The sequence below is a fragment of the Blennius ocellaris genome, assembly GCF_963422515.1.
Source record: "Blennius ocellaris genome assembly, chromosome: 14".
In the NCBI taxonomy this organism is placed as follows: domain Eukaryota; kingdom Metazoa; phylum Chordata; class Actinopteri; order Blenniiformes; family Blenniidae; genus Blennius; species Blennius ocellaris.
Window position 1 is genome coordinate 13,149,621 of NC_137663.1, and position 20,606 is coordinate 13,170,226.

At 40.9% G+C, this 20,606-nt stretch overlaps 2 protein-coding genes across 3 annotated transcripts; one reads left to right on the forward strand and one right to left on the reverse strand.

Annotated features, from left to right (window-relative positions):
- The first annotated feature begins 536 nt into the window (after window positions 1–536).
- exosc8 (exosome component 8) lies at window positions 537–4,149 on the forward strand. Its single transcript, XM_080508371.1, has 11 exons — window positions 537–568; window positions 836–872; window positions 951–1,014; window positions 1,950–2,023; window positions 2,095–2,140; window positions 2,312–2,417; window positions 2,511–2,556; window positions 2,637–2,733; window positions 2,898–3,018; window positions 3,106–3,212; window positions 3,920–4,149. Exons 1-11 carry the CDS (start codon window positions 552–554, stop codon window positions 4,036–4,038), a joined length of 834 nt encoding a protein of 277 aa, XP_080364497.1. The 5' UTR covers window positions 537–551; the 3' UTR covers window positions 4,039–4,149.
- Window positions 4,150–4,283: 134 nt separating this feature from the next.
- On the reverse strand, window positions 4,284–18,279 carry supt20 (SPT20 homolog, SAGA complex component). 2 transcript variants are annotated; one of them, XM_080508369.1, is made up of 23 exons: window positions 18,218–18,279; window positions 18,038–18,073; window positions 17,755–17,880; window positions 17,330–17,456; window positions 17,119–17,222; window positions 16,878–16,994; window positions 16,714–16,767; window positions 16,400–16,539; window positions 16,131–16,287; window positions 14,348–14,404; window positions 14,139–14,216; window positions 13,087–13,256; window positions 12,965–12,997; window positions 12,763–12,874; window positions 12,539–12,644; window positions 11,832–11,987; window positions 10,955–11,267; window positions 10,752–10,867; window positions 10,089–10,144; window positions 8,218–8,328; window positions 7,020–7,110; window positions 6,244–6,332; window positions 4,284–5,059 (listed from the first exon to the last, which is right to left on the reverse strand). In XM_080508369.1, exons 1-23 carry the CDS (start codon window positions 18,218–18,220, stop codon window positions 4,913–4,915), a joined length of 2,499 nt encoding a protein of 832 aa, XP_080364495.1. In that variant the 5' UTR covers window positions 18,221–18,279; the 3' UTR covers window positions 4,284–4,912. The 2 variants fall into 2 exon arrangements, with proteins under 2 accessions (XP_080364495.1, XP_080364496.1); XM_080508370.1 differs by lacking the exon at window positions 6,244–6,332.
- Window positions 18,280–20,606: the final 2,327 nt, after the last annotated feature.

A 20,606-nucleotide genomic window follows, 5' to 3' on the forward strand; every position in this document is an offset into this window, starting at 1 on the left:
GACGCTGCACCAGCCTGCAGCGCCACCTACCGTTCAGGAGAACACACGACGTTAACAGTAATACGATTTTAACAACACAATTTAAAAAAGAACAGTATTTTACAGAGCCCCAGAGAATGAAATAAAGAATGAAGGAATGAATGAATGAATTATTCTGTTCCAAAAGATATCAGGGGTCAGGATGGTTTCTATTCTACAAGTAAATCAGAGATTTATGCTCAAGACCATTCGACCGAGCTTTATAGACAAGAAGTACGGTTTTTACGTTGATTTCTCCGACAAAAAAACCCAAAACATGGTTGTTAAATAAAAACCACACAATACAATGCATTAGACGAAAGTAAAATCGTATTTTTTTTATTTGACAATTACACAAAACATACTTTATTTATCTCGAGAGAGCCTATATGCACACATTGATATTTGCAATCCGCATCAGAAAAGTATTCGTTTTGAATGATGTGTGGATAACAAATGTGGGAATTTTAAATTGCCTGTCTTCCTCCCTGTCGGCCACCGTAGGTCAAAACCACGTGGTTAATCAAAACATCATGGCGGCTGGTTTCAAGTAAGATTGTCTAAACTGTCACTAAAAATGTTCAATAACTGCGTGGACTATCATATTTTCCATTATAAAACGTACTTAACAGCGACTCCACATCAGCTTTCCTCACCTCGTGCTTTAAATCCCGGACTGTGTTTGTTCTAAACGTCATCCAGCTCGTATTGCGTCTCGAGCGTGTTACTGCTTCTTATCCAGAATCAACATGTGTTGATAGTTTTTAATAAGGTGCCACTAATGTGATCGTTTTCTGGTATTGTTCTGCATTTGTAGGACTGCTGAGCCTCTGGAGTATCACAGGAGCTTCCTGGTCAGTGATTCAATAAATACTTATTGCTTGTGTATTTAATGTAACAACACAGTAAGTGCAACACGTTCCATATTTCAGAAAGAAAACTGTCGACCCGATGGACGGGAGCTGTCTGAGTTCAGAACCACAACACTGAACATAGGTGAGGAGGCTTTACACCAAGAAATATTCAAATGTCTAATATTTAATCCCAGACAGAGACTCTGTGAAGCTAAAGATTGCTGATCATTGACTGTATGTTGGTGATCAGTGGCCTTTGTTGACTTATGCCTAGTGGATAAGAACCTTTTAATGTCTTTACATATGTGTCAATTTTTTTCCCGAGTGTAGTGTATTGTAAACCATATGTTCCATGACTGAAAACAGCATTATTCAGGCGCAAACCCATTATGAGTTGACATCCATAAAGTTTGCATCCAGACTCTGGATAGATTGGAACTTCCATTTGTATGCAAGAGAAAGTTTAAATTTAAATCATAACATTGTTAGACAAGCACAACACATTTTCTTTGTTATCATCAAAATCAAGCTGTAATTAAAGTAGAAAAAAAGCTGAGAACAATAAACCCCAGCACAGTCAGCTCAGAATAATGGTTTGTACCACAATTTCTCTGAAACACTTTCTCATAGTGCAAACAGCATTCACATTTTTAAATGTATTGCTGTTGCCAGTAGATATCCGTCATCTCCCTCATGTGGTGAATTGTTCATAAGGAAATACACAGAAAGTCAACAGCTTCATGCACATTTCAAAAACAATAGTTTCTCCTAACAAGATTACACAATAAGAAATGCCATCAATGAGTGAGGGACAATGTTTTGCTTTTTATGTCAACATGATGACACTAATCCTTCTTGCTTTTCTTTCAGTTTCTTGCACTGTTGTGGCGATCAAAACCAATGAGCCACTAATCTTAACTCACATCACTTAGGTTTTTGAATACACTTAAAAACTGAAAACATAGACCCTGATGAATATTTTCAAAATAATTTGTCAAGAAAGCCAATGCCATTTTGGATCAGGGTAATATATTACATTGAACTTGCGTGTTATTTTCCTCTTGTGTCTTTGTTTAGGGTCCATATCCACAGCCAACGGCTCGGCTCTGGTGAAGCTCGGAAACACAACAATCATCTGTGGGATCAAAGCGGTAAGACGAGCGCAGCCTTCGAAAACAGGACCAGTTTATCTGGAGCTGGTATAAAATTAGTTTTTCTTCAGGAACTGGCAAACCCTTCAGTGGAGGCACCTGGTAAAGGTTACATTGGTAAGTACAGATCCGTTGGACTCCAGGTACAGTCGCTTAACCATTGAAGTACTCAAGTACTAGCTAGTTGAATTTGATCTGATTATCTGAATTCTTGATATTCCTAATGCAGAAAAAATCTGGTTTCAACCAAGCAAAGTGTTTGTGTTGTCTTCTTTCCCTCCTGGTCAGTCCCCAATGTGGACCTGCCGCCCCTGTGCTCGTCTCGGTTCAGGCCCGGCGCACCGGGAGAGCAGGCCCAGGCTGCCAGCCAGTTCGTCGCTGATGTGATTGAAAGGTGTGACACTTATTTGAACATTCCTAAGACAGGCAACAGTTGTCTTTGTGCCGACCTTTTGCTTTACTTATTTTCTCTTAACGGATGTTCCAGCTCTGAGTTGATAAAAGCGGAAGACTTGTGCGTCGACAGAGGAAAGGTAAACTAGAATTGTGCACATTTCCAGGCGCTGATTATTCTTGTTGTGAATATTTGTACTAATTGTGATTGTGTTTTCAGTTGTGCTGGGTGCTGTACTGCGACATAATGTGTCTCGACTATGACGGGAACATTTTGGATGCCTGCATCATAGCGCTGCTGGCTGCTTTAAAGAATAGTATGTCCTGCATGGGCTCAATTTTCACTGCAGTGGACATTTCATTTTATTGCACAGTATTACTTGATCATCATCTCAATCTAAAACTATCTCTTAATGAATTGGTCCTTGCCGGCATTTACTACAAAGGCAGGTTTTGATACCGTATTTCTCCTTCCTCACAGCACAGCTCCCAGAGGTCACAATTAACAAAGAGACATGCGCCCCAGAGGTGAATCCAGAGAAGAAACGAGGGTTAACCATTCACAAACATCCAGTTGGTGCCTCGTTTTGCGTTTTTGATGAGTGAGTTTGTACAATCAAATTCCAAATTGCGTTTTGTTCTGGTATGTTTCATATCTCTTGTGTAATCCTGACCTCCTCTCTGTGCAGCTCCATACAAATCGTAGACCCCACCGCAGAGGAGGAGAGTCTGTCAACCGCACAGCTCACAGTGGTGACGGATGAGGCCGGTCGACTTTGCTCTCTGCACAAACCGGGTCAGAAACAGCCTGTGATGATCCGTTTCTCCCTGTGCAAATGATGGTCAGGCCATGCAGTTAACATTCAATTAGAATGGCACGTGACAATTGTGCGTGAGCAAGCACAGATGAAGATGTAGAAGAAAGAACTCTTAACCTTCTATCAAGCAAGTGACCATGTTTAGTAACTTATGCACTTATGTCACATTTTGTCTAAATATTATTACATTAATAAAATAAGTGGCGCATGAGTAAAGTTTTTAAGAAGTTATGGAAGTATGACAATTTCTGCTTTAAGGTATATTATCATACCCATTTTGCCCATTTGCTTTGATAATCTCTTACTTGCCTTAAAATATTTAAGACAATATTAAATAGGCTGGTCTTCCAAAATATGTGGTGAAATTAATTATTCTTCCATAAAACCCAAGTGTGGACATTTTCATTTTTCAACTTCCAAGGGTCAACAGGAACCCGTCCCCCAAAGTAACAGTATGGTTGAGCATTAACATTCATCAACCAACTTTCTCCTTAATCCCTTTGGGTATATTTACATTTTTTGTCTCTCATGACGTTCTTTGCCAATTGGTTGTTTAACTGGTGTATTAAGTACGGTATGTTTTTAATGTTTGTGTCATGTCATTACATCAGCATGGCATGCAAATAGATAAATCCTGTTGGAATAAATATCTAAACTTAGCGAATGATCTTTCCCTGTCTCTTAGGTGGGACGCCACTTTCTGGGGAGAAGCTGCAGGGGTGCATCACCCGAGCGACGGCCCGACAGAGAGAGATCCAGAAACTCATCGACAAAGTTATACGCAGTGTAAAGACGGAACAATAAAGACACTTGCACATACAATTTATCTAAAAGCTGTATTTTCCACTGTCAATATATAATCTTTTTTTTTTTTAACAACAATAAAACTGCTGACAAAGACCGCTTAAAAAATTATTTCTTGGGAGTCCAGAAATGTCTCTCTCTCACACACACACACACCCGCACACACACACACAGTCTCATAGTTATCGGCTCACGGCTCCTGAACTAATTAAAAGGAAACGCCTTTGACAAATGTGCTGTACAAAAGCAGGTACACCGTCTTGCATGTTGATCTCGAGTCCTTGCTTGAGCCGTGTGCTGGGACTGCTGACAGAGGAAAGACTTCCAACACACCGAAGAGGTAGAGAGTGGCCCCCAGGCACTACTCCAAGATCAGATTTGCATTTTCACATGTCGTGGTAATATGGAGGGTTTGGTGTCAATTTTGCTCAGATGGGGTCTGTGCGTAAAGGGCAGTTTGTACCACGGTCAGTCCTCCAGAGGAATCCTGAAAATGTGCATTCATAGTCCTCTTCAGTCTGGGGAGGGTAGGGGTGGGTCTTCCTGAAGAGAGTGAGTGCGTCACTGGGAGTCCTCTTCCGACAAGAATCACTTTTTCCATTTCATCTTAAAAAATATCAGCAAGGTTCTTTAAAGTTTAGGGGCTTATTTGACTTTTTAAGAAAAAGCCACCTCTGTGGCAGAAACAGCTTTTGGTTCTCCACAACCAGAACATAGAAAAAATTATCGGCTAGAAAAGGACAATGAGAAAGGACAAAAAAAAAAAGTATTCTCTTATCTGCAGTCTCCACAGTGAGCCAGACAAAGAGCACAGTATGGATCATTCACATCCTGGTGTAGCTGGGAGAAGGGGGTTTAGTGTGATTACAGTCTGTCATGACTTGGTTAGGGGCTGTGGCGTGCTCCTCTTCCTCTTACTTCTTGGTTGGCTGGCGGTATGTTGCCGTGGCGTTCCCCCCTGAGGAGCCACCGCTCCCATAGCCATTTGCTGCTGCTGCATTTGGTGCTGCAAGAATTGCAACTGTTTGGTAAAAACAGAAAGACAGAAAACAAAGTGAGAGGAGGTTTTTTTTCTTCCAAAATGTTACAAAAAGCAACGTAATGCAGCATCAAAGCTGTCAGTTTATAGAACCATTGCCAGCGATAAGAAACATTTGCTGGTAGCCTCTCTCATATTTCTTAACCGTATCTATCGGTGCCACATGTTAGTGAAGCTGTACCGAAACTTGCTCCGCACGACATACAGGAAGAGTGTGAAGAGAAACACAGGAGAGCGGTTAATGGGTTGCAGAGGGGAAAGAAGAGGATTGGGGGGGGGGGGGCAGTTGGGGCGGGACGGAGTTTGTTGAGGAGTGAGGCAGGATACAGTGAAGCAGCACCAGTGGCAGAATAACACACAACAAAACCCAACCGGCTGCGATGCTGGCAAAAACAAACGTGCAGCTTTAGCCACCGTGCTCTCTGCTTCAGAGTGAGTCAGCGACTTCAAATGGGACCAAGAATCAAACTCTGCTTCATGCTTACAGCCGATCACGTCTGCGACGATGCAACCAGCAACCTTTCAATCAGATATAGCTACGGTATCATCCTGTGGCTGAGTGCTGTGTAAGAAGAACATGCCTCTCGGAGTCCACACATTAGTCGCTGCCATTGGAAGTGCCAGAAGCTCTGATGTGTGTGTGTGTGTGTGTGCGTGTGCGTGTATATGGGAACTGGAAACTACTGCTTATAAAACAACATTTTAACCAAACATGACACACAGAATGGGATGCATGTGCAGATACACAACAAAGAAAGTGTTGGTGAAGGATTCAAATGAAAAACAGACCTGCACTGTAAGTAATTGCACTCATTAGAAATATGTCTTTTCAAATATTGTCGGGGGTTTACTTGTAATTATACAATAAAACATTATTATCTATAAATTAATTTGTCCAAATCGGTAAAAGCCCTTTAAAAACTGAATTATTGAAACAAGAAAATTTGTATTTGTCTCATCTTGTGACATACACAATACAGCAAGGTAATATTGTTTATTTAAATGGGGAAAAAAAAAAATCTTGATTAATGAATAAATGAATAAATTATATGTACAAAAACCTGCATGAGATGATGCACCTCAACTCTGTATTTGGCTCTTTCAAACTTATATATATATATGTGTGTGTGTGTGTGTATATATGAATGTAAATGTTGCTGTATTACTTGGATCTGTGGCTGGTGCTGCTGCTGAAGCCTTGGAGAAGGCAGCGGGGGCCCAGTACCATCCAGCCCACAGCCCAACTGGGACAGCACTAAGGGGAGGGGAGGGAAGGGAGGGGGGGAAGAGGAGGGAGAGAGGGAGCCCCAGAGGGAAGGATGTGATGGCAGGAGGGAGAGAAGCAGAAGGAGGAATGGAGTGTGAAGAAAGGAAGAGCTCATACAGGCAAACGGAGCGTGACAGAGGACCACGGGGGTCAGCAGGCAAACGTGAAAGGAAATGGAACAAAAGGCAAAAAGAGGGGGGCGAGGGGAACAAATGCATTTTTTTTTGAGACGGTTAAAATGGCAAAGGGTATGAAAAGGTTGTAAGCAGGAAAGATGCGAGTGAACAATTTGAAAGGTAATGCGAGGACGGTGCAGGAGGAGGAGATAAAAGGTAGGGGGGGGAAAAGAAAACAACAGAACAAAAAGAAAAGAGAAAATGTAGCAGAGAAGATGGGGAAGTTGAGTCCCTCCTGTCATCTGATAAATGCTCCATAGAGAGGAAAAATAACTAAACTTCAGCACAATGATCATGTTTATTTACACACTAATGAGGCATGAAGAACAGTAATCACATTACACATTAGTAAGATTCATCTTATTAGTACTAGTTAGTGGCACGGTGTCACTGTATTCGGGGATCGGTTAAAGGACTGATAGAAAAGAAATGTTTTAGTGGAGGTTCGTGTGGCTCTAAAGTGTATTTTCATGTCGGTGTGTGTCTGCGTGTCTCGTACCTGCCGCCTGTGGAGACATGAAGCCCCCGACTCCCAGGTTGATGACAGCTGTCTGCTGGTTTCCTAAACCTTGATCTGACCCCTGGTCGTTCTGTGAAAAGACAGTCACAGATAATGCATGAGAGCAAGGTCACCAGCAAAAAGTCAGTGAGACGTTAAGTTTGGGCTGTAACTCAATACTTACAATAAATACACAGCTTTAGACATACAGTTACAAAATCTAGCAGAACTACAAGTGCAAGGAAGAAATGGGTTTTATATTAAAAAAAAAAGAAATAACTCAAAAAGGCTTCAAGAAAACAAGAAATAAGCATAAAAAAGAAATAAACAGGAAATAAAAACAATTAACTAAAGATGCAACTTTTATTTAAAAATATAATCAGCATTAGTATTTGAGAGCCAATACTTGATTTTGTACTACTTGTACATATCCACCGTCAAATTCTGGGCTTTTCTCCCATAATCTGCTCTTATATGGTGAAAAGTTTCTGAGAGCTGGTCCAGTTTCAGACTTTCCATCGTGACTCAAGCCCTGGCTCCAGTCGTGTCCATAAGTGCTTTCAGAATCTTGTGATGAAGCCAGATTTGTCAATACACTTAGGTCACTTCAATTTTTTTGAGCGCAGCTGTCTGATCTCCTCATGTCTTTCTTCGCATTCTGATATTTTCTATGCACTTCACTGTCTTTACCCTGTTTTTTTACTGGTCCAAACATAGAATGACCCCCTCCGTTTATGAAACTCATATGTGGATGAATGTTTGGCAGAACAAATCTTGTTGTTAAGAAGAATGGAATTCATCTTCTCAGATAAATAAAAATGCAATGTAATGAAACGCAGACACAAGAGCTGTGCACATGCTTCACAGATAAACTTTTTGTATGTTTCTTCCTGATAAACTATTATATGTAGTTTAATTCTTCATTGTCTTGCGCCTGTTTCTCACACAGTTTATTTCATTCATTTCAAAATTGTTTCATTCATTTCAACAGTCAACCTTAATTATGCGTTTGTGGCTCAATCAGTTGTGATTCAACATGTGCGCCTTTTATTACATTGTACCAAGTTTGATCAACTTCATGAAACCCTTTCAACCCCAAATATTACAATTTTGGGCTTTTAAATCCACAACATCTCGCTGTTCATCATAATGAATGCTTTTTTGGACAGTGCATGTTCTTGTGAATGCTGCGTCTCACCGTCTCCCCCTGCTGTTGAGGACTGGAAGTGGCAGACTGACTCTGCTGGGGGGAGAACTGAGACAGCTGCTGCTGCTGCAGAGAGTTAAAGATGAGAGGACCAGTGGGGATCTGGAGATGTGAAACACAGACACGCAAACAAACAAGAAATGGGAAGGTAAAAGAAAAAAAAAAAAGGGAGATAAGGATTGAAGAGGGACAGGAGTAAGGCAGGAGGGAAGAAATGATGCACATATAAGAATGAAGGAGAGAGGAAGAAGGAAATGGGAGCGTTAACAAAGCAAACAACACAGACCATCGCAACTATCAGATTATCAGCACTACTAAGAACTAAAAGGGAAAATGCATGAGCACTGATCTTCAACCAAGACAAGGCTGCTTTCAGATTATCTCCTTTACTTCTTCTGCCACTAATCCTGCAGCAAAGGCGAGGAGACTCTTAGCAGCTCGAGAGGTAGAGGGGTGGTAATGATGCCGTCACTATAAGCATGTTGGTTCTAGCCAGGGCATCACACACAAAACATGTATGTCCTTAAGATACTAGAACACTTTTATTAGGGCGCATCACTACATTGCATGCTGTACACTCACCCCCAAAAGTTTAGTGTCCATTTAAACCGAAAACATTTGGGTTTTACATAAAATAATCAATGTTGGAAAAAAGATCGCCAACTCAGCTTTTAGTTGGAGATATTTGCATTTGGACCCGATCCACAGTTCAGAAGACAGCATCTTTTGTCTGAGCCCAGACATTTTCATTATGAGCAAAAGTATTGGAACAGATACATGTCAGGTTGATTAAACACATCATTTGCTTGCACAACTGACCCATTGTGACACACTGACGTCGCTCAACTTTTGCATCATTTTTCTCAATGCTTTTCCAGCCTCTCAGTTACTGTATGTTTTGGCGATTCGGTCCCTCCAGTGTCCTCCACAGCAGGTATCATACATGTTCTATAAGGTTCAAGTCTAAAGACATTCCACTTCTTGCTCTTGAGTTTTGCCACTGTGCTTTGGGTCATTATCAGGATGTCCCGATCAGTTTGGCAGAATACGTAAAACTGTTGACAAAATATTTCTGTAGAGTTCACCGTAGTGCGGTTATCATTTGTGACATCAATGAAGATTTAACAGCTCTTCCCAGAAGAAGCAACGCAGGCCAAAACCATTACCTCCACTGTGGTTCACAAAAGAACCGTTATGTGTGGGATCATGATCACATCCTTGACAACAACGGTTGTTTAAGGGTCTTTCCGTACCAGGCCTACAATGATTTTGTGGTCAACAGTTATTGTTTTCCACCTGTTCCATATCTGTACAAAAGTGACTTCTTTCTTCTTCAGGACATTGTACTGGCTATGACCAATGTTCGGACAATGATGTTCCATCTCCTCTCAGTGTTAAAAGGCTTGTTTCAACCCAGAGACATCTCTCTGATTTTTAATGTTACTTAGAGAATAGACATTCACTGCTGTTTATTGCTCCACTTCTGCACACGAGAAAAATGGGCGCAGTCAGACAAAGGGTGCCGTCTTCTGAACTTTGTATCAGAACCGAATCCAAATACTCGGAAAAAAAGTCGGTGTGTTGCTCTTTAGTCTCATTTTAATTACTTGACGTCTAACTCAAATGTTTTCAGTCTGCAGCCAAAATAGATAAATTGACCTCACCGGTAACAGTATTTTGGAGGGGAGTGTATGTAATGATTGGTAATTGAAGGGAGTCTGAAAAACCCGGCACTGCACTACTAACAGATCACTACATTAGATGTGGTAAGCGAAGTGAGAATAAGGGCAAAGACACTGAGGTCAAACAAGAAGCCAGAGGATGCTCCGTAGTGTTGAACACGAACTGGTACAAAGTCATACCTGCAGTAGGTTCAGTGGTCTCATTCCAGTGCTGCTGTTCAGGCCGAAAGGACTCCCTGAATAAGAAATCAACAGTTAAATTAACAATATAAACATTTTTCACATTCAAAATACGAAGCTTTGTATAATTTGCTTGTGTACCGTTACTGAGATAAGGCAAGCAATGTCAGGTTGTATCTCAGACTGCAGAAAAAATATAGAGCATTATTCTAAAAAAATTTCAGACATTTTAGGGGTTCTAAAAAAAATTTTTTTTTAATAGTTTCCTGCTTTTTATGTTTTTTTTTCCTACAGAATATTAATCAACTGAATATAAAACATTTTTCCCCCTTAATTCTTCTTGCAAATTCTGTCAAATGTCTCAATACATATGCTGCATTTGGGGGCATTCATCTGTTCTACCACCTTACAATCATTCAAGGTCCCCTCTACTTTAAAACATTAAAAAAAAAAAAAAAAACCTTCTTGTTCAAATAATACTCCAACATCATTTCACTAGGACAAAAAAAACCAACTCATCAATGAGCAAAGTAAATAAAGAATTCAAGATCTATAATATAGATGCTTAAAAACATGACTGGAAGGATATTTGACTGCAGGTCATGTGACCTGATTAAGTGATTAGTGCAATACAAAAGCAGTCATAGCGCTGACATCTCTCACCAGCCTGGGCTGCAGACTGCATTGTGGGCATCAACCCTCCAGGTGGCAGGATCCCACTCAGGTTAAGGCCTGGACCCAGCATGGGGTTTGAACCGCTCATCAACGTCTGAGAATTGCTACCGAGACATAAAGTGACCATCAAGACAAGTGATAATGACTCACAAGCAACACTGTGTTGTGTCACAGACTCTTTGGACTCTTACCAGACAGAGCTGACCACGTTGATGAAATTGAGGCCCGCTGGATTGGCCATGACCTGCGACGAAGTGGTTCCGGTGGTGATGGACGTACCCATGGTGGGGAGGGGAATGGTCATGACAGGCAGGGACTGGCTGAGGGCCAGCTGTTGCTGGGTAAACGGCGTGAGGAGGGCAGGCTGGGACTGGCTCTGGACCAAAGGAGAGTCTGAAGGAGTAGGAGTCAACGAGAGCGGAGCGGACAGGGAGTCGGCGGGGTGCGGGGTCGAGCACGGGGTGTTCGTGGGTGTGGGGGTGGATGGCTTGGGGGTTCCCGATCCTAGAGGAGTAAAAACAAAACAACAAACATGCCGATTAGGTTTTTCAGTTTGATTAGATGTTTCATACTTGGATACTGAGGTATACATGAGCATATCAAATGTCTTTGTCAGTTTGCTTGATAGCTGCTCTTAGTGGGATTATTAGTGTTAGAAATGATTGGCTGATGCAGTATTGCATGCTTGTCAGCTGCCTGATACGTCCCTGTAGGTTCCTGCCTTTAAATATTTCGAAAGATATGGACTCTTGTCAAAGTCATCATCTGGTGAAAAATTCCAGATCTAGAATCTGGACCTTGACCAATTTCCCACTGGCTCCACACCACTCAGCAGAGGGTCCCTCATCCCCCATCCCCATCGTCATTTTTGGCTGAATTTCACATTCTTACTCCTTGGTAGTAGGATCTGTGTTTTTATTGAGAATGATTACACAGCCATCACAATGATGTTTGAATTATATGAAACTGGGATGACATTTACTGGCTCCAGAGCTGGTCAGAGTCCGGGGAGGTCGACTGGTTGACGGATTAGTGTGAAAACAAGTAGGGAAACTGTGGTGTACTCACTCTGTGTAGAGCCCATAGGAGAGAGGGAGGCAGGCGACAGCAGGCCCACCTGGCCCAGCTCCATGGAGTGCTTCCTGCTCAGAGACTGACTTTTGGCTGGAGGGGGTGTAGGACACTTAAGTAAACCACTGGTGGTTTGTGAACTGTAAGGGTTACCTAAAAAAAAAGGAAAAAAAAGGAGGGTGCGATGTGAAGGGGGATTTCAAAGCATTTCTATTTCCCATCGTTTGCACGCTCACCAACACTTCAAGAAAAAAATAATTATCTCCCCCGAGCTATTTTCTTTGTAGGTTTTTGTGATCCTGAGACAACTTAAAACAAACTATATTTAGTGGTTTGCCTTCTAGACTTAAACCATGTGTTTGGCAGAGCGAATGCCTCCACTTTGACCTGAACTCAGAATCACAAAGCGAGTCGAAATGCAACTCATGAAAAGAAACATCCAACTCTGACACTTTCACACATCCAACTCTGAGGCTGTACGTTGGCATTTTTGTTGCGATGGGGTTTGGCTGCTGGGTTTTTCCATAAAAATTCCTCCAGTAATAAAAGGGTGCGAGTGTTGTTTTTGTTATTAAAGGTAGGATGAAGAAAGCCATAGAAAGTTACCAGGGGAGACATTTAAAAAAAAAATTTGAACCTCATACCAATAAGTCATGTCGGGCCACCACATGATTACACCTCTTTGTTAGAAACAATATCTGTACCTGAGGAGCTGCTGCCCGATCCTGAAGGCAGTTTGATGGGAGGGGGCCGGTGCTTCACCCCTTTCCCCAGCACAGACCCCTGGACCAGAGAAGAAATACCATCGCCCTGTGAACGAGGTTTTGAGCCGAGTTGTTAATCGCAGTATTCATTTTCTCAACAATGCTAACTGCTAATCAGAAAACCACGGTTGATGTTCTTCCAATAACGATCAAGCAGTACTTACCTCATCTTTGCTGGGAGAAGGAGGTCCCTGCCCCACGATGCCTGAGTTATGGGACATCTTCACCTGACATTTCACATCTCGTTCATACACTCCTTTATACTGAGTAAGAAACCTTTCAAAGGACAAAGGTTGTAGCTTCAGTAAAAGTTTATCTCTCAAAACTTAATGAGTTTTCAGGGGAAAAAAAACAATTCTTACTCACCGGTCGGCATCTATCTTTGATCCTATGAGGAAACTGAACGACATAAAAGAAACAAAGGCCAGTGTTTTTACAGAGGTCGCTTATATTGTACGTTTTTTTTTCTTCATTTTGAGCGTTCTTACGGAGGATGTATGAGCTTTAAGTCCGTACTGTCCTCTTCTGCTTTTGGTTCTTTAGCGCAGTAGATCTTGCCGTACACCAGCGGATCTCCCATGGACTGGAAGATAGACACCTTGGTTCTCTGAGCTTGGCCTCCTACCTCACACTCAAATGTGTAGTCGTCTATGACTTCCTGGGGAAACAAATGGTGGAAAAGCACATGTTTTTTTTTTTTTTTTTTAATCTTACACAGTGAGTCAAGACACCGGATGGATGCCTTACTGGGTTTGCACATTCTGCCTGTGCAGGTTTCAACAGGTTGCCTCCAAGAGTCCAAAAGCATGTTTCAGGCAATTCATAAGTAAATCTGTGATTCTACATTGCTTGTGGTGTCAAATGTGGTAAAGTAGTAAAGCAGTTAAATGGCTGGTTCAAGGGAGATCAACTTTCTGTCTCAGCGCTCCTTAACTCAACAGAACAACCAAAACAGCAGCTAGCAATGTGTATAATTAAACAGCCTCATGTGTAATGAAACGCTGGTATGAGAGACAAATAATGATTAGATTTGTGATACATTGCTTTGCTATCAAGTTACAACCAACCCAAATAAAGATGTTGGGAAACACATTAATGGATTCAGCCATTTGGTTACAGAAATGTCTCTGTATTCATAATGGGGGGGAAAAAAGCATTCTAACAATTGCAGAAGTGAAAAAAAGGAAATGAGTAGGATTTTCCCAAAGGATGAAATTTGCTAGAAATGCGCAGATATTTCAAGACTATTTGGTGATAAAAATGACATCAATCCCACATGTGACTAGAGTCTTTGAGTGTTTTTTTCCCCTTGATGTTAAAGTGACTGTGAAATGTAAAAGTGCTTTGACATTTACAGTTGACTGTAGTTAAGTTGGTTTGTCATCAAAAAGCAATTTGTGTAAAACTTCTTAAAATTAGCCATCTATTCACAATTAAATTAACAGACCGGATAATGACAACGAAGGGAATTCAGGAAGACAATTCTTAGTTTACTTTGTTTCCACGGGTGCATTGAAACAAACCATCATTGGTAACTTACTTCAGCCGGCCAAATCACAGTCGTGGGCTGAGAGTCCTCCAACTGCAACGATTTCTCAACCACCGCGTACTTTTCCACCTGGAGCAATGCGCAAGCAAAACAGGTTTTTTAGGACAGACTTTATAAAAGATGCACTACGTACTGAGCAGCATTGAAATCGTTTCAACTCAAAAGGTGACGGTATTATAAGAGATGACTGAAAAACTTACATCGATTTCCTTCGGTACGGTTAGCTGGCAGTTGCTCTGCTTCCACATGTCAACACACTGCGGGCGAAGAGGACAAGTCGGGATGGCGACACGAGGAAAAAGTTAATCAGAGCAGAGACATGCTGAGATAATCTTGGAAATAACTTGTTTTTAACCCATCATTCTATTCATGTTTGGAATTGAATACAGAATGGGAGACAGTGGTTTGGCAAACGTTGAAAAACCTAAATGCAGTTCTTAGCTGTTTTCAATGAAAAGACAAATCAAGGTTTACATGCTTTAACCAACTCTGAACTATATGAAGCTCCACCGTCAAAATTAAACTTTTAGTGGGGTGATGAGTCTGATGAACACGCAAACAAAATCAAACGAATACATGAATTAACTTTTTATGTTGAAATTCAAAGAACAGAAACACTAATATTCCACTATCAGAAGTCATAAAACACTCAGGATTTGATAAAGAGAAGATTCAGATTTCTGGCTTCAATCAAACAAGGAGAAACCAAAATGGAGAACTCCACTCTGAATTACTTTGCACTGGTACAAAATGTTACCCCATACTTTCGTAATGTCCTGTCTTAATAGCTGACAGTCACCACAGAAGATCTGCCCCCGTTAATCTTGTCAGTCAAAATGTTTGACCATCTATTTTTCCGTCTGCCAAGGATGTAACAAAATCCTCGGCGTATATCTGTTTGTCTGTCTGTATGCACGTTAGCGAGATTACGACAAAACTATAAGGCCATGAAAGATTCCATTCGATTTTGGAGGTCATCGGGAAACTTTTTTTTTCCCTGAGTCCAGGTCTTTGGCAGACGTCAGTAATCTCTGATTGCTCTTATCTTTAATTATTTCTGACCTACATTGAACATCGGAGAAAATTATGAAGACAAAACATGAGACAAAAAGCAGTTCTAATGCGTATTCTCTGATATAACTTCAACAGCCATTCTATGTCTTGGGGTAAATGTGACACAATGCGAGAGATTATTCTCATGGTATTCTCATATTAAGACCTTAAAACAGCTCAAACATGGTTTAAAGAGTCCAAAACAGCTGCACATAGCATGTTATTATGAATTTCTTTTATAATCTGCAGTTGTTGTGCCTTCCTGAAGCAGCCTTTCAATCAAACTTCGCCTAAACCAAACCAGGGATCAGTCTTTGAGCAGTTGGGGGCAAAAAAAACCACCAGCAAGAGCTGCCTTTGTAGTTCACAGTCTGCCACAAACATCAACAACAGGCTTCTCACAATACCAGCATGTCTGTACAACTCAATCCAAGTTAAGCAGCTGCCAATAAGTAAATAAAAGAACTAAAGTGCTCTCCATGTTCCTAACGCCATTACCTCCAAAAAGAGAACCCAGTGAGGCAGAAAGTGAAGTCAAGCTGTGTTGGCAGTACACACCCTGCTGACTGGCAACCACAGTGAAATCAAAAATACTTGAACTCAAAGACGAAAACATTACCGCCAGAAGGAGACAAACTGTCAGAAGGTAAATTCATCACACTTCCCAGACAAGGCATCTTTGCAGGCATCTACCAAGGCTGTTTAGTAATATGCCATCGACTGTAGGCCAATCCCTTCAAACCGAAAAGACAGACTGACGTTTCACAGTGAAAATGTAACTTTAGAAAGGTGCTGCTACATATTGACTTCGTCTAACTAACCACGGGGAGAAGCATACACTCTTCAGTTATGACTTTAGCAGCTACAGAATGTCTGACTCCCAAATGCCATGGTGTGCTTGACAAATTGTGAAGAAGAGTGACCACTTACGTTTCCAATCTTGGAGATTTTCAGGTCTATGCCTGGAGCTGGCTTCTTTTCCTTTCTCCTCTGTAGGTAGTCGTAGAGCCGGAGCTGTGGTGGAAGGGGCAGATGGGAAAGCTCTTGCTGCCTGTTCAGAGCCGCTCGGGAGTGCCTTTTGAAACACCTATGAAGCGAACAAACTATTTCAGACACAGGGCCACATCTCTTGTGTTTTCTGATACGAGTCAAAAATACATTTAGCGGCTGAAACTCCAGTGAAGATGTAAATGCATTACCGTTTCATAGAGCGAGTGTTCAGTTTCTGTTTGTTATAAAGCAGACGATTGGCTGTGCAAGTAACAGAAATGGAGGGGTCCAGGCACAGAGGCTCAGCTGTGGCCAGAATCAACTGACTCTCCAGCTGGAGTTTGTCATCCTAAAGAAAGTTAAAAAAAAAAAAAAAAAGAAGCCATGAACAACAGACTGAAGTCATATAGGAGAAGGTTGCTGAGTCAAAATTAGAGCATAAGAGTTGAATATCGAGTGATCCAGTCATATGTTAAATTCGACAATTTCTTTATATATCAACAGATCAGACGCAATACTTTACCTGTGTCCACTTGTGGTGGTCACTGGTCATGGCGTGTACGTCACAGATCAGAGTCTGTTTGCCAAAACATTTGGACATAATATTATGAAAAGAGTACAATTCATGTAAGGCAATACATTTCAACTGATAGGAATTTATATTTAAGTAGTAGTTAGTAATATAACCTGCATGGTTGGGCGCAGCAAGATGTGCCTGGTCTGATAGGTAGGAATCTTCGTATTACCAGATTGTCTGTAGTCTCTCACTTCTACTATGACACAGCCACAGTGGAAAATGTTGACCTGAAATACAATACATACAGTGGAATTCAGCCAGAAATTACAAAAGGTTATAACTAAAAAGAGCAACTTAAATTAAGTTATAAATTCAGTTTTTGGTTTTGAAACCGACAAAATCCAATCTCACCTGTGATTTCTCCAAGAGATCCACAAGAATGGGAGGCAACTCCTCAGCATCCAGGTACTCCAGCAGTTCCCTTTCTTCATATGGGAGACGGATGGTTTCAGAATCTGGAAAGCAACACAAACGTTACTGGTACCAGAATTATACCATAACAGAGATTAACGCCATGCAAATAGACGAGACTCAAGAAATGGTTTCGACAGGAATCGCTCACCAGATCCATTTTTCCCCCTGAGCATTAATGAATAGCCTTCATTCCCAGGGTACAGATTTACCACCAGACAAGACACAGTCTCCTGAGACACCAGCTTCTCCAGTAGATTCACATTTCTTCTCAGATTCTGCAAAAAGACAAGAAAGAAAACACATTAAACCTGCAAAGTATTACATATTTTTCAGGGGGGTTTTCTTTGTCAGAAAATTCATCAAATGACCATAGAAGATATTTATTCTAAGGAATTACAAAAGCAAACATGACAATTTTGATATTTTAGGCTCATAAATAAACAACAGAATGTATTACGTGAAAACCTTTTGCAATATTATACTTGCCTTGAATGAATGACTGAAATATATATTTTTAAATGCACGTCTATTATTACCCTGTCTTAAACAAGATAGGAGTTGTACACCACAAACCTTTAACTCTGGCTCTTTCTCACATTCCTCCATATAAAGCTCATAAAGTTTCTGATACAAACTCTTCCTCCCACCAGACGAAATTCTTCTTTTGGCAGGTCTTTGTCGAGCACTTTCAACAATATACTGGAAAAACAGATAATATCCTTTTAATAACTGTTGACTACAGTGACTCGGTAATGGGGCATGAAAAAAGTGGTTAGAAACACATCTATGCAAAACGAATTAACTTGTTTTTTTCCACAAAAACAAGCAATGAAGTCACAAGTACATTTTTTTTTACCTCAGCTCGATCCAATGCATATTCCAAAACTTGTTGCTTTGGGGGGAAAATGAGCGAAAGGGAATAGATTAGTCATAACTGGAACTCACGCTGGTGAAAGGGAACCAATATGGTTGTTTTATTTGCAGCCAGATAATCAGTCAATGATTATTGAATGATCTGACAGGAGCTGAAACTCACCATTGTGGTCCACAGCCAGTAGACGATGCTGTCCTTTCTGCCCAACACTGTCCCCTTCTTGAAGCGACCATTCACACCCTGGGGCAGCGAAACAAACGCACATGAAAAGAGAATTAATAGAGATACAGACAAAGTGGCTGGCAAGCTGTTGAGATTGTAAGTGATGCCAAATAGTCTGGCTGGCACTTCATCAAATGGCACACAAGCACAAACACACAAACACCTGAATTGAGAGACGAGCTCAACAGCCTCATCTAACTTGATTCAACGTTTAAAATGTTGGGCATGGGTGAGCATGTTGTACACATTATGTGAGCGGTGAAGGTTGAGGATGGCTGAGGTGGGTGGACTGTGGTGACTGCGAGCCAAAGGGAGCAGCTGAACAGCAACACGCTCGGTGATGCCTGACCCTGGAGGCTAGCGCGGCTAACGTTAGCATGCTCGCCCGCTCCGAGTGGGCTGAGCTGTAAGTTCAGAGCTGCGCTAACGGCTTCGTACGTCGTCCGGAACGAAGCGCGGCGGAGCGACGGCGGTCCGAACAAGTGGCGTCGACTTGCCTTCTGGATTGCATGGCAGTCGATTGTAGCTCCGATGCAAGGAAACGAAATGAAATTGAAATATCGGTGCTCTTCATTGAAAAAAAGTCGGGGCTGCAGCCATTTTCTTCCAGTGTGACAACAACAGCCCGACTTCCGCTTTGGGCGGTAGTGGGCGTGGCCTCAGTAAGCGCCCTCTTGACGCCTGATGCCCGATCAGTGGAGACAGACTGAGGGATGCTGTGTCCTTGATTAAATTATTTGAGCAAATAAAACAGTTAGGGTAGGGCTGTTCTATATCATGTGTTCTATATCCATTACATTTATTGTATCATGTAATGTATAGACAACACTAATTGTCATATAGAATAAATGTTACACATTTAATAGCTTTTATTCTATTATCTTTCGAACCCAAATATCGTCTACTTTGTAAGTATGGAAGGTAGTTCCCTTTATAAACAACAACAACAATAACAACAATAACAACAACTACAACAATAATATAAAACAGACAAATATACGACCACAGAAAAGGTAAAAAAATAAAAAATGACAAATGTAGAAAATTAAGCTAAATAATAGTGACTAACAGAAATGATTAAATGAAAGAAACAGCTTTATTAATGATCATGAAAAGCATATCTATAAAATTTAATTATAAACTGGGATTTCAAATATGTGTCTCGATTTTCAAATCCAGTTAATTTTAGAGTTGAGCTTTCAATCGTTACCATTATTCAGCAGTATCTGCTATATTTTATGTGAGCTGGCAATAAATAGGTAAACCTTACATGTGCACACATAATGACAAAAAAAAACGCCTTCAAGAGAGGTGTAGACATATTGTTGTTATACGTTCTTTTATAAAATTTGGAAAGTTTGGGAGATCCTTTGTTGAAATATTTATCACAGTTGTTGATAAGAACCTAACCAAGGTGACAGACTGCCCCAATGATGACTGCACGAATGCTGATTGGATTTCTCAATGCGAATCAAGATAATTAAATCAACACATAGACCTAAAGGTCAGAGACTGATGAAATGTCTTCCAACTACCTGTCTAACATTTAATTAACCTCTCGGCTTCTATTACCCATCGATTTTCTGTACCACACACACAGGGAGAACATAGAAACCCCGCACACAAAGAGCTGGCCACATTACAACCACTTCTACTATTTTTGTAGGATTCTATTTGAGCAAGTTTCTATTTGAATAGAACAATGAAGCAGTCCAAACAAAAGCAATCAGAGATTTCTGACCTCCGCCAAGGGTAGACATGGACACAGGGAAATGACACATATTCCACATTCACATCAAATGCTTTTTATTCATTGATGTAGTTGACATGATTTTATTTCATAATTTGAAAGAACACAAGATATGACAATATATTGCGAAATGAAAATGTTCAGATGTTCGGAACACCACAAAACTATAATGGGTTCTTCCTTTGATCAATGAAGATCCGCTTATTATTTTTTTGAGATATATTGCGACCAGGCAGACAGACAAACAGAAAAAGAAATCAGGTGATTGTACGACCTCCTTGGCAGAAATAATAAGATAACTGACTGACAAGGGCTACCATGGCTCTGTTAAATTACTTTACCTTGTGTTCAAAACATAGTTAGAAAAAAAATTGTGGTATCATTATAAAAGTAGACAATGTGTTGGTATGAGTTTGTTACACAAGGTCAAAAGAAAATGTTTCAAACGTCCTTTGAGGTCAATCGGATAATCTCATCGACAATATGGTTAGCCTGAAATGCCATCATTGCCCAGTAGGGGGAGGAGCAGGATCGCAGATCCATTAGGCTGACTGCCACAATTCAACAGCAGCAGCCAGC